The sequence below is a fragment of the Hyperolius riggenbachi genome, chromosome 3, assembly GCF_040937935.1.
Source record: "Hyperolius riggenbachi isolate aHypRig1 chromosome 3, aHypRig1.pri, whole genome shotgun sequence".
Lineage (NCBI taxonomy): Eukaryota > Metazoa > Chordata > Amphibia > Anura > Hyperoliidae > Hyperolius > Hyperolius riggenbachi.
The window spans coordinates 395,853,055-395,870,554 of record NC_090648.1 but is presented as its reverse complement, the minus strand read 5'-3'; the positions used below and the strand labels follow the sequence as shown (position 1 = coordinate 395,870,554).

Genomic DNA, 17,500 nt, shown 5'->3' with positions numbered 1-17,500 from the left:
AATAAAGCCTATTGGGCCCACACTGCAGAATCAGTGTTTGGTTTTTTTGGTCACTTTACTGTCATTGAACTACCTCAGCCCGACTACAGGGGCCAGAAAACTGCCATTGCATGTACTTCTGCGAACGTGCGCACAAGCACGGCAACCAAGATTGCCGCTGAGAGGACTAACATTTATGTCCTGACGGTGTCAACTAGTAAAAGCAATGATTGGCTCACCAGATGTTGTTTGTGGTGCAGTAAATGCGGTGTTTCATCTGTCAGTGTGAACCGGGCCTAACCCTTATACTAGCTGATCGATGTGTACACGCCAGACGTTTTAAAGCTCTTTATTCCACAAATTTAGGAATGTAATGTCGTTTCTGCCCTTTAGAGATTAAAACATGACTCTGCGTCAACTACGTCATTTTTGGTGGGACTTTTGACCCCCCTCCAGCATGCCACCGTCCAGGTGTTAGGCACCTTGAAACAATTTTTCCATCACTTTTGTGGCCACAAACTGTCCCATATAGGTTTTAGAAAATCGCCTGCCCGTTGAAGTCTATGGCGGTTTTTGAATGTTTCTGGCAAATTCACACTAATCTTCAGCAACGTCACGTTCCATTTGATTGACTTGCAATGCCAAAGATGCTATTGAATGGCAGCACAAGTGCTCCGTGCCATAGTCGGCCACCCAGTCAATAACCGTGTGAGCCACTAGTAAACCAGAGACCAGCTTGTATTACAAAACTGATAAAGTTGTAAGAGTAAATACATTGACTGTGAGATGAAACAAGTATACAATTTTCACAGCCAGAGATGGTCAATTATAAGCAAAGTGTAGCTTGCATGCAGATTACATGCAGAATTGATGCTGCTTGTAATTGGACTACTCATTTTCAGGATGTAGTGAATCTGATTAGTAACCTTTCAAGCTGCATACACGTTTCAAGAAATCTGCAAGCAACTTGAAATAATTTGCATTTCAATGACCATTTCTATTAAATCTCTATTAAATCTGCTCAGCTGTAATCAAAGACGGATAGTGTAGATCATTGCAGTTACCTGAGCCATCAGAATTCTCCAGACTTGTTTGCATGACTACTGTAAGGGTCAGCTGGATATCGAACTGGAAAGGCTGTTGTTGCTTTTGATGTAGGCCTTTGACCAGGGCAAGGCTCCCTAATGATCCTTGTTTCCCAAGTGGCTGCCTCCCTGAAGTGCTTTCAGTCCAGCAGAAAAAAATATAAATGTTCTGTGTTTTGTCTTTGCTTGTCTGTACTACTTTACACTTAAAATCTTCTTAAAGAAAATCTGTATAAAAAAAAAACGTCCTTGGGGGGTACTTACCTTGCGATGGGAAAGCCTCTGGTTCCCAACGAGGATATTTACTTTGTCGTGATTCGGGGGGTCCCGGCAGGGCAACCGAGGGATGGAGGAGGATGGGGAGTCCTCCTTTGTCCCTCTGTTGCCCTGCCGGGACCCCCCAAATTGTGGCAAGGTAAATATATACCACGATCCTTCGGGCGAGTTCTTTGTGCCTGCACAGTAGAGCGAGTACGATTGGACTTGACTATTTCCGCCTAGTCCCGAACGAAGAGCCGCTAGTGCACCTACGCAGGATCGTGGAGAGATAAATAAATCTCCTGCTTGTCAAGCTTGTCGGGGGAGGTTTCGGGGGAGCCAGCACTAGATTCCCTGAAGCTACAGGGGAGGGGTAAACCTCATTGGGACCCTGAAGCTTCCCTTCCTGAGGTAAGTATCCCCCCAAAGTTTTCTTTTTTTATTTAAATTACAGTCTCTGTGTTTAGTACGCATATTTGTCAGCTGTGTAAAAAAATTGGTTTCCTACAGCGTAGTGCAACATAGAAAGCCCAACAGGTGATTCAATGAAGCGTGGCCTTCCAGAAATGTTATATATTTCTCCATTTCATGTTTCCTCCCCATTCCTTTAGATTAAAAGCAAGAAGTTTTGAATCCGGATGATACAATTTATTAGCTAACTTAGAGATAAATCAATAATAAGCTTTCAACTAATAATAAGCCTCCGTCGGACTTGGTTCCTGCATATACTGACAAAATGTAAAAAAAACACATCTTATACATACTGACATACAGAGGATACACATTCTTTAGCAGACATAAATAAATGTAATTAGATGCCTTAACCACTTCACCACTGAGGGGTTTTACCCCTTGAACACCAGAGCAATTTTCACCTTTCAGCGTTCCTTCCATTCATTCGTCTATAACGTTATTATTACTTATCGCAATGAAATGAACTATATCTTGTTTTTTTCGCCACCAATTAGGCTTTCTTTAGGTGGGACATTATGCCAAGAATTATTTTATTCTAAATGTGTTTTAATGGGAAAATAGGAAAAAAATAAATTTCAGGTTTCGGCCGTTATAGTTTTTAAATAATGCATGCTACTGTAATTAAAACCCATGAAATGTATTTTCCCATTTGTCCCTGTTATAAAACCGTTTAAATTATGTCCCTATCACAATGTTTGCGGCCAATATTTTATTTAGAAATAAAGGTGCATTTTTTTCAGTTTTGCATCCATCCCTAATTACAAGCCCGTAGTTTATAAAGTAACAGTGTTATACCCTCTTGACATAAATATTTAAAAAGTTCAGTCCCTAAGGTAACTATTTATGTGGTTTTTTTTATTGTATTTTTTTTTATTACAAAAAATAAATAAATTGGGGAGTGTGGGAGGTAATGAGTTAATTTATTGTGTAAAACTAATGTATTTGTATATGTAAAATGCTTTAGGGTGCAGTTTTACTATTTGGCCACAAGATGGCCACAGTGAGTTTGTGTTCATGCGACCTGTAAGCGTCCGGAGGGACGCTTACAGGAAGCACTATGAGGCTGGGAGCATCACAATGATTGCGCTGTTTCTCATGGAAGAAGCAGATCATTGCGGGGGCTTAGATCAACGAACGGGAATCTATTTTCCCGTTCATTCATCTCCGGGAGAGCGGGCGGCAGCGTGCACGGGCGGCGGCGGGAGCGCGGACAGCAGACGTAGCGCGGGAGGTACGGATTTATCCATCCCTTGGTTTTATAAGGGTGGAAAAAGGGACGGAGAAATCCATACCGCGGGGGGTAAAGTGGTTAATTGTCACTTCAGGAGGCTGTCACAGGGTTCCTGGCTGGGAAAGGTGTGAGACCTGTAAACACATCCATTCCACCGACAGGATACCAATACCTGGTACACAACAGGAATACAAAGTACAAGGCCTTTTCCTGTGATTCATCTTATCTGGTGTACCTGATCATGTGTGCAAAATGCTCCAAAGGAATTTATGTGGGAGAAACAGGACGAATTCTATGGACGAACTCTATGTGATCGCATAAACCACCACAGGTTCCACACACCAACAGCAGAAAAAAAGATATTACAAAATATACTGAACTCCCATTGCCCACACACTTTTGTTTACTTTGACACTGTTTAAGCGTTGTTCTCGTCACTGTATTAATGGGTGGCTTCAAATCGAAAAAAGTGAGACTAATGGCCCATACTCACGAGGGACTTTTGTCGCCTCAACACGCGGCGCGCGCGTGTTGCGGCGACAGGTCGCCCGTGAGTATGGGCCGTCGCACACGCGCGCACCCCGAACTGTCGCCCGCCGCTCATGTTGCCATGCGATTGAAACTTTCAATCGCATGGCGACAGTCGCCGCTGCCCCCCCGCCGCAACTGTCGCTAGTCCGCGTGAGTACGCGGACTAGCGACAGCAACCTCCATGTAGGTACATGGAGCTCCCGGCGGGGGGAGGAGGAACGTCAGCGACAGCTTCCGCCTTGCCGCTGGTCCCTCTTCCGCGTGTGTACGCGGAGGGACCTGGCGAGAAGCTGTCGCCGGCCTGTCGCCCACACGCTCACGTGTGCTGGCGACAGGCCACATTTCTCGCCCGTGAGTATGGGCCATAACACAAGAAACAAAATTAATACATTGGTTCAAAGCTGTAGCAGAAGGTTTAAACAAGGATGCCACCATTATTTAGATTTTTTTCTATCTTTTTATTTCTTGTTTCATATGCTAGTAAGATAATGTTTACTGTCACTCTGCATTTTATTTTATTTCATGTGCTGGGAAGATGGTTTTAAATGCCACAGTTCTCTTTAGCTTAGAACTAATGGTACATGTAGTCACTCCAGACATGTTTGAACTAGGGATTTACGATGTCTCCCCATCACCAGAGTCTGTTTTATGTTTTTTGACTGTTGATCTAATCTATTAAGCCAGGATGCCTGTGAAAGCCTCTTGAAGGGACAGTTAAGGCATCTAATTACATTTGTTTATTATTATTACTTATTGTATGTATAAAGCACCAACATATTACGCAGCGCTGGACATTAATTTAGGTTACAGACAATATTTAGGGGTGACAAACAGCAATATGACAATACAGGAATACAAGAAAACCAGATCACACAGCACAGTATGAGTACAAGGTAATGCTTCAGTTACTAGAGGGGAGCATGGAGATTAGGCAAGTTGAGTTCACTCAAATGCATAGCATGGGTGCACAGTAATGGAGGTGCATGATCAGGTAGGACACAAAAGGAGGAGGACCCTGCCCAAAGGCTTACAGTCTAGAGGGAGAGGTAGGGACACGAGAGGTAGGGGACCAGAGTTCAGCAGTGGGTTTAGAGCAATTGTGAGGGGTGGTAGGCCAGAGTGAAAAGGTGAGTTTTGAGGGCCTTCTTGAAGGTGTTGAAGGAGGGGGCTGCCCTAATGGGTGAAGGTAGGGAGTTCCATAGTGTTGGAGCGGCTCTTGAGAAGTCTTTGAGGCGTGCATGGGACTGGGTGATGCGGGGGACGGTCAGGCGAAGTTCATTAGAGGAGCGGAGTGAGCGGCTTGGTGTGTATCTCCGAGTAAGATCAGAAATGTAGGTTGGACAGATTTTGTGGACGGATTTGTAGGTCAGACACAATATCTTATGTCTGCTAAAGAATGTTTCTCCTCTGTATGTCAGGATATGTACAGTAGGATGCGAAGGTTTGGGCAACCTTGTTAATAGTCAATATTTTCCTGTATAAATTGTTGGTTGTTACGATAAAAAATGTCAGTTAAATATATCATATAGGAGACACACACAGTGATATCTGAGAAGTGAAAACAAGTTTATTGGATTTCCAGAAAGTGTGCAATAATTGTTTAAACAAAATTAGGCAGGTGCATACATTTAGGCACCACAAAAAAAGAAATGAAATCCTTATTTAGTAGATCCTCCTTTTGGAGAAATGACAGCCTCTAAACGCTTCCTGTAGGTTCCAATGAGAGTCTGGATTCTGCTTGAAGGTATTTTCCATATATCATTCTTCTTTACACATCATTGCATTCCGGCGGTTCTGGAGGTGTGTTTAGCTTCTAAGGGTAACAATGGTTAATTTGCATATATTCAGCAGTGATGCACTGGGAGACATCTCAAGCTCACTCCAACCTGAATTATCGCAAATTCTTTCTGTTTTACCCACTTGCCGACCGCCCACAGCCGATGGGCGGCGCCAAGGACTGGGCCTAAACGCCCGCAATACGGCCATCGGCGGCGGCGGGCGTGGTCATGCGGCGATCGTGTCATTCGTGACGCGATCAGCCGCCGGCGACAGGCTCCGCCACCTCGCGCTGTAACCCGCCGGCCGTTCGGAAGCGCCGGCGTGTTACTAGCGTCCAGATCGCAGCATACAAAGTGTATAATATGCTTTGTATTGTATACAAAGCGTATTATACAGGCTGCCTCCTGCCCTGGTGGTCCCAGTGTCCGAGGGACCACCAGGGCAGGCTGCAGCCACCCTAGTCTGCACCCAAACACACTGATCTGCCCCCTGATTGCCCACAGCACCCCTCAGACCCCCCCCTGCCCACCCCCCAGACCACTGTTTGCACCCAATCACCCCCCTAATCACCCATCAATCACTTCCTATCACTATCTGTCAACGCTATTTCTTTTTGAATTCCCTAAACTGCCCCCTAGGGACTCCTGATCATCCCCCCCACCCTTCAGATTCTCCCCAGACCCCCCCCCCGTGTACTGTATGCATATATCCCCCCCGTATTAACCCACTGATCACCTGTCAATCACCCCCTGTCACTGCCACCCATCAATCACCCCCTGTCACTGCCACCCATCAATCAGCCTCTAACCTGCCCCTTGCGGGCAATCTGATCACCCACACCATCAGATCACCCGCAGACCCGACGTCAGATCACCTCCCAAGTGCATTGTTTACATCTGTTCTCTCCTCTAAACACCCACTAATTACCCATCAATCACCCATCAATTACATCCTATCACCACCTGTCACTGTTACCCATCAGATTAGACCCTAATCTGCCCCTTGCGGGCACCCAATCACCCGCCCACATGCTCAGATTGCCCTCAGACACCCCCCCCCCCTTAACAATTCGCCAGTGCATTATTTACATCTGTTCTTCCCTGTAATAACCCACCAATCACCCATCAATCAATCACCCCCTGTCACTGCCACCTATCAATCAGCCCCTTGCGGGCAATCTGATCACCCACCCATACCATCAGATCGCCCGCAGACCAGACGTCGGATCACCTCCCAGGTGCATTGTTTACATCTTTTCTCTCCTCTAAACACCCACTAATTACCCATCAATCACCCCCTGTCACCACCTGTCACTGCTACCCATCAGATTAGACCCCTATCTGCCCCTAGGGTGCCCAATCACCCTCAGAACGCCCTCAGACCCCAGCCCTGATCACCTCGCCAGTGCATTGCTTGCATCTATTCCCCCCTCTAATCACACCTTGAGACACCCATCAATCACCTCCTGTCACCACCTGTCACCCCCTAGCACACCTACTCATCAGATCAGGCCCTAATTTGCCCCGTGTGGGCTCCTGATCACTCGGCCAAACCCTCAGATCCCCCTCATACCCCCTTCTGATCACCTCCCCAGTGCATTAATTGCATCTATTTTCCCCTCTAACTTCCCCCTGAGACACCCATCAATCACCTCTTGTCACCCCCCTACCACTCCTATCCATCAGATCAGGCCCAATACAACCTGTCATCTAAGAGGCCACCCTGCTTATGACCGGTTCCACAAAATTCGCCCTCTCGTAGACCACCTGTCATCAAAATTTGCAGATGCTTATACCCCTGAACAGTCATTTTGAGACATTTGGTTTCCAGACTACTCACGGTTTTGGGCCCGTAAAATGCCAGGGCACTATAGGAACCCCACAAGTGACCCCTTTTTAGAAAAAAAAGACACCCCTAGGTATTCTGTTAGGTGTATGACAAGTTCATAGAAGATTCTATTTTTTTGTCAAAAGTTAGCGGAAATTGATTTTTATTGTTTTTTTTACAAAGTGTCATTTTTCACTAACTTGTGACAAAAAATAAAATCTTCTATGAACTCACCATACACCGAACGGAATACCTTGGGGTGTCTTCTTTCTAAAATGGGGTCACTTGTTGGGTTCCTATACTGCCCTGGCATTTTAGGGGCCCTAAACCGTGAGGAGTAGTCTAGAAAACAAATGCCTCAAAATGACCTGTGAATAGGACGTTGGGCCCCTTAGCGCACCTAGGCTGCAAAAAAAGTGTCACACATGTGGTATCGCCGTAGTCAGGAGAAACAGTATAATGTGTTTAGGGGTGTATTTTTACACATACCCATGCTGGGTGGGAGAAATATCTCTGTAAATGGACAATTGTGTATAAAAAAAAAAATCAAAAAATTGTCATTTACAGAGATATTTCTCCCACCCAGCATGGGTATGTGTAAAAATACATGCCAAAACACATTATACTACTTCTCCTGAGTACTGCAATACCACATGTGTGGCACTTTTTTGCAGCCTAACTGCGCTAAGGGGCCCAAGTCCAATGAGCACCTTAAGGCTTTACAGGGGTGCTTACAATTAGGCACCCCCCAAAATGCCAGGACAGTAAACACACCCCACAAATGACCCCATTTTGGAAAGTAGACACTTCAAGGTATTCAGAGAAGAGCATAGTGAGTCCGTGGCAGATTTCATTTTTTTTTGTCAAGTTAGAAGAAATGGAAACTTTTTTATTTTTTCTTGTCTGTGTCATTTTCCGCTAACTTGTAACAAAAAATAAAATCTTCTATGAACTCACCATGCCTCTCAGTGAATACTTTGGGATGTCTTCTTTCCAAAATGGGGTCTTTTGGGGGGTATTTATACTATCCTGGAATTTTAGCACCTCATGAAACAGGACAGGTGGTCAGAAAAGTCAGAGATGCTTCAAAATGGGAAAATTCACTTTTGGCACCATAGTTTGTAAACGCTATAACTTTTACCCAAACCAATAAATATACACTGAATGGATTTTTTTTTTATCAGACATGTAGCACAATAAATTTGGACACAAATATATACAGAAATTTTACTTTATTTGAAAAATGTCAGCACAGAAAGTAAAAAAAATCCTTCTTTTTTTTTACAAAATTCATGTCTTTTTTGATGAATATAATAAAAACTAAAACTCGCAGCAGCAATCAAATAGAACCAAAAAAAAGCTGTATTAGTGACAAGAAAAGGAGGTAAAATTAATTTAGGTGGTAGGTTGTATGACCGAGCAATAAACCGTGAAAGCTGCAGTGCTCTGAATGGAGAAAAAGGCTCTGGTCCTTAAGGGGTAGAAAGACTGTGGTCCTCAAGTGGTTAAGAAAGCAAACTTTTGTTCCTCTTTACAAAACATCTCTAGTTCATTCAGGTTTGAATGCTTCCGAGCATGGACAATTCTCTTTAAAGGGGCACTTTAGCGGAAATTGTTTTTCTGGCATAACCCTCTTAGCATGTACCTAAATTAGGAGCATCAAAAACCAAGCAGCTTTTGCTTTTTTAAATGCTTGAAAAGGTTATACAGAGCTCATGCAGAGATCCTGCCCCTCCCCCTTCCTCTGCTGACTGGGGCTGCTCCATAGCAGCTCTCTCTCTGCTGAAGCTGACCCTGGAATGCTGAAGATGTTAGATAAACAAATAAGCAAAGTAAATTACTTTACAGTCCCGTTTACACTCACTTGGCTATTCGGTTTGCAGTGTTATAACTTACCCAGCACACAGCCTGCATATCTCGTACACCAGAGAGAGAGAGAGGATAAGGCCCCGTTCACACTTGCGGTTTTGTAAAAACCGCACCGGATGTCCGGACCGCACCGCATCCGGACCGGACCTGATCCGTACGGTTCCTATCCGGATCCGGTCCGTTTGCATCCGGTTTCCGTGCGGTGTGAACACGGTTGCCGTCCGGATCCGGTTTCTTAAGGAGATATACATCCTGTAAATACCTGGGGTCTGGGAGGTCAGCAGAAGGGTCTGGGGTCATTGTTGGAGACAGGTGGACGTGTGGAGACCATCCGTGGATACAGAGACTGCAGTTGGGACCATGGATCCAGGCATTTTTTACTCGTAAACCTGGGAATTCTCTCCTTCCTGTTGTTCGCCTCCTGACATATCAGACATGTTGCTGCCAAAAAGAGCTCCAGCATGAAATCGCTGCTGCCCCACTAACGCTGGGCCCATGTGGTCCCCATCCAAAATGCATAGGAAGTGGGGTAGAACGTCCGGTTTTTGTAGCCAGTGTGTTGTGCGCTCTCCGGCTCTCATTGCTTTGTATTGGCCGGATGGTGCAGTCCGGCTCCGCTCCGGATACGGCTGCCGGAGGAGCCGGACCAAAAAATAGCGCATGTTGGAACGGACGCCGGAGTCCGTTCCGTCCGTTCTGAAAGCGGTCCGGCTCCGGCACGGCGATTCCGGACGGCCACCGCTAATGTGAACCGGGCCTAAATCAGCTTTTAAACTCAGCTTGACTTAGCAGAGGGGATGACACATCACTTAGCTTAGATGCGTCAGGAAGGATATCTGCATCTGCAACTGCTTGGCATCTGAAGCTCCTAATGTTAGGTACATGATAAAAGGGTTATGGCAGACACCTAATTTTCACCATAGCACCCCTTTAACTCGCACCACAGATTTTCAATTATATTCAAGTCTGGGGACTGAGAAGGCCATTCCAGAACGTTGTACTTGTTCCACTGCATGAATGCCTTAGTGGATTTTGAGCAGTGTTTAGGGTCAGTGTTTAGGATCGTTGTCTTGTTGAAAGGTCCAGCCCCTGCGCAACTTCAGCTTTGTCACTGATTCCTGGACATTGGTCTCCAGAATCTGCTGATACTGAGTGGAATCCATGCGTCCCTCAACTTTGACAAGATTCCCAGTCCCTGCACTGGCCACAGCCCCAAAGCATGATTGAACCACCACCATATTTGACTGTAGGTAGCAGGTGATTTTCTTGGAATGCTGTGTTTTTTCCTCCATGCATAACGCCCCTTATTATGCCCAAATAACTCAGTTTTAGTTTCATCAGTCCACAGCACCTTATTCCAAAATGAAGCTGGCTTGTCCAAAAGTGCTTTAGCATACCTCAAGCGGCTCTGTTTATGCTTAAGGCTTCCTCTGCATCACTCTCGCATACAGCATCTCCTTGTGTAAAGGGCACCAAATGATTGAACGATGCACAGTGACTCCATCTGCAGCAAGATGATGTTGTAGGTCTTTGGTGCTGGTCTGTGGGTTGACTCTGACTGTTCTCACCATTTGTCGCTTCTGTTTATCCAAGATTTTTCTTGGTCTTCCACTTCGAGCCTTAACTTGAACTGAGCCTGTTGTCTTCCATTTCCTCAATATGTTCCTAACTGTAGAAACAGACAGCTGAAATCTCTGAGACAGCTTTCTTTATCCTTCCCCTAAACCATGATGGTGAAAAATCTTTGTCTTTAGGTCATTTGAGAGTTGTTGCGACCCCCATGTTCCTACTCTTCAGAGAAAATTAAGAGGTAAACTTACAATTAACCCCCTTAAATACTCTTTCTCATAATTGGATTCATCTGTGTATGTAGATCAGGCGTCACTGAGCTTACCAAGTCAATTTGAGTTCCAATTATTAGTTCTAAAGGTTTTGGAATCAATAAAATGACAACAGTGCCCACATTTATGCACCTGCCTAATTGTACTTAAACAATAATTGCGCACTTTTTCTGTAAATCCAACAATCTTAATTTCACTTCTCAAATATCACTGTGTGTGTCTCCTATATGATATATTTAACTGAAATTTTCACATCCCACTGTAAGTTTTTTTTTTTTTTTTTTTTTTTTTTTTTTTTTTTTTTTTAGATTTTGTCAGTATATGCAGGAACCAAGTCCGACAAGGGCTTATTATTAGCTAAAAAGCTTACTGTTTGTTTATCTATGTTAGCCAATGAATGGTATCATCCTGATTCAAAACTTCTTGCTTTTACTGATGGCTAACATGGTACAACACTCTATTCCATTAGATTGTAAGCTTACAAGACCAAGGCTCTCTCCTTCTTTGCGTTTCCAAGTTTTGTGAATCACCATATAATTCTCACTTTATCTTACAGTATATTGTCTACCAATGTCTGTATTGTCATGTGTACCAATGTCTGTATATTATATACCCATTTTTACTCTCATGGTACAGTGCCATTATCAGTAATAAAATGTTTTTTAGGAAAAAATTTAAAACCCGATCTGGTGACACAGTGAGACTGATTGACTTATTAGAAGAGGGTCTGAAACGGTCTATGGACAAACTAAAGGATAAAGAGAGGGATAAGGTAAATGTGTTAATGTATGAATTTCTGACATCTAACTATTTTTTGTTTCTGAAATCCTGGACATACCCTACAAAACAGTTTGGCTTTCAGTATCAATTAAGTAATGGCCCTCACACTAAGGCCCATTTTTTTCCCTAAGCTTTCTCCTGTGTGATATTTTCACACCGTAACAATAAAGTGCCATTTAAGCAAGCAAGAAAATACTATTTTTTACCTACTTTTTAGTACTTTTTCAATTTCAAATTAATTTCCAGTGCTTAAATGTTATTTTAAACAGAAGATGATTTTTTTTTCTTATAGAGACTCTGTATAAAAAAATAATAATCCCCTGGGTGGGTACTTACCTCGGGAGGGGGAAGCCTCAGGGTCCAAATTAGGCTTCCCCTATCCATGTAGCTGCAGGCAATCCAGCGCTGGCTCCCCCGAAGTGTCCCACAATCCTGGTTTGACAAGCCTGGCAAGGCTTGATATATTTACCTTCCTTGGCTCCAGCGGGGGCGCTTTTGTGGCTCTCAGCATTAAGATAGGCGGAAATAGCCAATCTCTGTCGGGTCCACTCTACTACGCAGGCGCAGGACACTTGCGACTGCGCAGTGGAGCGGACCGACAGCGATCGGCTATTTCCGCCTATCTTCTAGCGGAGAGGCAATACTGAGCCTGTGCTGGAGCCGGGAAGGTAAATCTTTACATCCCTGGTATTCAGAGGAGCACAGCGGTCTCGCACACAGGACAGGGAAGGCCTCGATAGGATTTGGAGACTTGACCCACCCGAGGTGAGTACACCCCAGGGGAACTTTTTAAAGTTAAAGGTTTTCTTTAAGAGAAACTTAGAAGAAAAAGTGAATTGTATCCGGCCCACAGTCTTTTATGTTAGAATATTTTTTGCTCCACTTTTCTTTTCAATAGTTACATGCATGCCTGAGGAAATTGGCTACAGTTGGCCCCCCTAAAACATGCACAAATAAAAATTCCAGCGTTTGGTAAGTGCTACATTTGTTCCCATGTGTACTGCAAAGAGAGCTTTGATTTACATAGTTACATAGTTATTTTGGTTGAAAAAATACATACGTCCATCGAGTTCAACCAGTACAAAGTACAACTCCAGCCTGCTCCCTCACATATCCCTGTTGATCCAGAGGAAGGCGAAAAAACCCTTACAAGGCATGGTCCAATTAGCCCCAAAAGGGAAAAATTCCTTCCCGACTCCAGATGGCAATCAGATAAAATCCCTGGATCAACATCATTAGGCATTACCTAGTAATTGTAGCCATGGATGTCTTTCAACGCAAGGAAAGCATCTAAGCCCCCTTTAAATGCAGGTATGGAGTTTGCCATAACAACTTCCTATGGCAATGCATTCCACATCTTAATCACTCTTACTGTAAAGAACCCTTTCCTAAATAAATGGCTAAAACGTATTTCCTCCATGCGCAGATCATGTCCTCTAGTCCTTTGAGAAGGCCTAGGGACAAAAAGATCATCCGCCAAGCTATTATATTGCCCTCTGATGTATTTATACATGTTAATTAGATCCCCTCTAAGGCGTCTTTTCTCAAGACTAAATAAACCCAGTTTATCTAACCTTTCTTGGTAAGCGAGACCTTCCATCCCACGTATCAATTTTGTTGCTCGTCTCTGCACCTGCTCTAAAACTGCAATATTTTTTTTGTAATGTGGTGCCCAGAACTGAATTTCATATTCCAGATGTGGCCTTACTAGAGAGTTAAACAGGGGCAATATTATGCTAGCATCTCGAGTTTTTTATTTCCCTTTTAATGCATCCCAAAATTTTGTTAGCTTTAGCTGCAGCGACTTGGCATTGAGTATGATTATTTAACTTGTTGTTGATGAGTACTCCTAAGTCCTTCTCCCAAGTTTGATGTCCCCAACTGTATCCCATTTATTTTGTATGGTGCTAGACCATTGGTACGACCAAAATGCATGATTTTACATTTTTCAACATTGAATTTCATCTGCCATTTATGTGCCCATATAGCCATCCTATCCAGATCCTGTTGTGAATTTCATCTGCCATTTATGTGCCCATATAGCCATCCTATCCAGATCCTGTTGCAATATGACACTATCTTCCTGAGAGTTGATGATTCTGCACAATTTTGTATCATCTGCAAAAATAGCAACATTGCTCACTACTGCATCTACTAGGTCATTAATAAATAAATTGAAGAGCACTGGAACCAGTACAGACCCCTGTGGGACCCCACTGCTAACAATCTCCCATTTTGAGTACGATCCATTGACCACAACTCTTTGTTTTCTGTCCATTAGCCAGTTCCCTATCCATGAACACAGACTCTTCCCCAGTCCTTGCAGCCTCAACTTTTGCACCAGACGTTTGTGGGGAACAGTGTCGAAGGCCTTTGCAAAGTTCAGGTATATCACATCTACAGCATTCCCAATATCCATATTCGCATTCACTACCTCATAAAAGCTGAGCATGTTAGTCAAACAGGACCTGTCTTTAGTAAACCCATGTTAATGCTGAGAAATAAGATTTTCTACTATGAAGTCCTGTATATTATCTCTTAGTAACCCCTCAAATAGTTTGCATGCAACTGATGTTAAGCTTACAGGTCTATAATTTCCTGGATCTGATTTTTTTGCCCTTCTTAAATAATGGTAAAACGTGGGCTGTACGCCAATCCACTGGGACTCTGCCAGTTGAAAGAGAGTTACAAAAGATAAGATAAAGGGGTTTATCTGTAACTGAACTTAATTCCCTTAGGACCCGAGGATGCATGCCATCTATGCCAGGTGCCTTTTCTATTTTTAGTTTATTTTGTCTTGCCTTCACTTCTTCCTGCGTTAAGTATTTAATATTACAGTTAGAAGATTGAGACTCTTTTGCCTCTGTAATTTGCAACAGTGCTGTTTCCTTTGTGAAGACAGAAGCAAAGAAAGCATTTAATAACTCTGCCTTACCTTGGTCATCCACCATTGAGTTCCCACCCTCATCCTTTAGGAGTCCTATACAGTCAACCTTTCTTTTTTTAGAGTTGATGTACTTGTAAAACTTTTTTGGGTTAAATTTCATATCCCTAGCGATTTGATTTTCAGCTTCGATCTTTGCCAGCCTAATTTCTTTTTTACAATTTTTATTGCACTCCTTATAATTGCTTAGTGCAGCCTCGGTCCCCTCCTGTTTTAGGACCTTATAGGCATTATTTTTCCTCTTCATTTTATCCCTAACCATTCTATTCATCCATAGATGTCTTTTTTTATTCCTAGACATTTTGTTTCCATATGGAATATGCATACTATAATATTGATTAAGAATAAGTTTAAAAGCTTGCCATTTCCCTTCAGTGTCCTCCCCTTGTAGCACATTATCCCAGTTCACCAAACTTAGTGCCTGCCTAATTTGATTGAACTTTGCTTTTCTAAAATTCATAGTTTTAGTGGTTCCGCTGCCCCGTGGCCTATCAGTCACCAGATCAAAGGTTTTTATGTTGTGATCACTATTTCCCAAATGTTCTTGAACCTGCATATTTGATACATTGTCTGGTCTATTAGAAATGATCAGATCCAGTAACGCATCCACCCTAGTTGGTTCCGTTACCATTTGAGTCAAGTAATTGTCCTGTAGTGCTGCCAGAAATCTGCTGCTTTTACCAGAATGGGTAGCCTCAATACACCAGTCAATGTCTGGAAAGTTGAAGTCGCCCATGACTATGACCTCATTTTTACTTGCAGCTTTTTCAATCTGCTGTAGTAAACGCAGTTCTGCAGCTTCATTAATATGAGGTGGTCTGTAGCATACCCCAATAAGCAATTGGCAACTTTTATTTCCACCATGAATATTTACCCAAACGGACTCCACATCTTCGCAATCTTCTTCCATCTCATCGTTGAGGACAGCTGTAAAATAATTCTTAACAAAGAGACAAAGCCCTCCAACTTTTTCCCCTGCTCTATCCCTCCTAAATACATTGTATCCTTTTAAATTAGCTATCCAGTCATGGCTTTCATCCATCCATGTCTTTGTTATTCCCACAATGTCATAGCCTTTGTTATTCAGAAAGAACTCTAGTTCGTCTATTTTATTTGCAAGGCTCCGAGCATTGGTTACCATGCACTTTATATTTTTACCACCACATTTACCAATTTTGTTAACATGAAATGGGCTACTTGAAGTTTTACCAACCTCCTTAATGGGAATGTCCAAGCAAAAAAAAAAACTGAGTTTCACTTACCTGGGGCTTCTACCCGCCCCATGCAGCCATCCTGTGCCCTCGTAGTCACTCACTGCTGCTCCAGTCCCCCGCTGGCAGCTTGTCAAAATTACCAAAAATGTACGCATTAAACCAGTAATGCGTAAAAATGTATGTGTTAATGTTCCTGCACTAGCGGGAATGCGTAAAAATGTACGCAATGCGTCCCACCGACCTCTGAGGTCAGCAAGCTGCCAGCGGGGGACTGAAGCAGCGAGTGACTACGAGGGCACAGGATGGCTGCATGGGGCGGGTAGAAGCCCCAGGTAAGTGAAACTCATTTTTTTATTTTGCTTGAACCTTCCCTTTAATCTTTACACTGTCCCCACCCCCCTCTCCACCCCCCATAATGTTAGGCTCCCACTGTCTTTTTACCTTATCTTGTCTACATATTGAGACTTTATCCTCCCACCTCCCCCCAGATCCTAGTTTAAAATCTCCTCCAACCGTTTAGCCATCTTCTCCCCCAATGCAGCTGCACCCTCCCCATTAAGGTGCAGCCCATCCCTGCTGTAGAACCTGTAGCCGACTGCAAAGTCTGCCCAGTTCTCCAGGAACCCAAACCCTTCCTTCCTACACCAATTTCTCAGCCACTTATTTAACTCCCTAAGCTCCCTCTGTGTCTCAGATGTAGCATGTAGCACTGGCAGTATTTCAGAGAACACCACCTTGGAGGTCCTTGCTTTAAGTTTATCTCCAAGTACCTGAAAATCATTTTTGAGGACCTTCCATCTCCCACTAACTTTGTCATTGGTGCCAATGTGTACCATGACAGCTGGGTCTTCCCCAGCCCCACCCAATAATCTGTCAATTATTTCCACTACACCCCGAACCCGAGCACCCGGGAGGCAGCAGACTGTACGGCATTCACGGTTTCTTCGACAGATTACCCTATCTGTGCGCCTAATAATTGAATCCCCTACCCCCAGTACCTGTCTAGCCTTAGCTGCACTCCTATTCCCTTTTTTCGTTGCAGCAGTCTGCCCCTTGGTTGCCAAGGAGCACATCCTGCTGCAGCATTGCTACTCCTGAATCATCCTCCCCAATATTATGCAAACAAGCATACTTATTAGTGAGGGACAACTTGGAACTAGCCTCCCTGCCACTTTTTCCCCTACCCCTTCTAACTGAGACCCAACTAGCGGCTACCTCTGCTCCTTGCTTCGGCTTTACTCCACCCACCTCATCTTCACCGGTTCCATCCAGTGTCTGGATTGTGAGATCCAAGCTCATCTCCATGTTGTGTATGCGTCTGTGTTGCGAGATGCTTATTTAGCTCTGCGACTTCCGCCTCTAAATGAGCAACACGCACACACCCAGGGCAACAGTAAACACCCTCAATCCGCTGATCAAGGCATGCATACATGTTGCAGGATGTACACTGTACTGCATTGTCCAACATGATGACTATTGTGTGGGGAAATTTTATTTAAAGTAAACTGTGGCGGTAAAAGATGAAACGGGAGTTTCATTTTGAAGATAATAGCAATTATTTTTAAACACAAAAATTGTACAATTTGTTAGCGGCAGGTTTATGCTGCAAAAATCACAGTTTTATCTGTTATAGTTTTCAAGATATTAAAGATTTCTATGAAGGTCAAAAGTTTATCCAGCCCCTTTAC

At 43.7% G+C, this 17,500-nt stretch overlaps 1 protein-coding gene across 1 annotated transcript in view; it reads left to right on the top strand.

Annotated features, from left to right (window-relative positions):
* Positions 1 to 17,500, top strand: part of RARS1 (arginyl-tRNA synthetase 1) — a 687,757-nt gene that overhangs the window by 529,345 nt on the left and 140,912 nt on the right. The window contains exon 12 of the mRNA XM_068277415.1: positions 11,541 to 11,646. Within this exon, the coding sequence (XP_068133516.1) occupies positions 11,541 to 11,646 (106 nt within the window). The remainder of the gene's footprint in view (positions 1 to 11,540; positions 11,647 to 17,500) is intronic.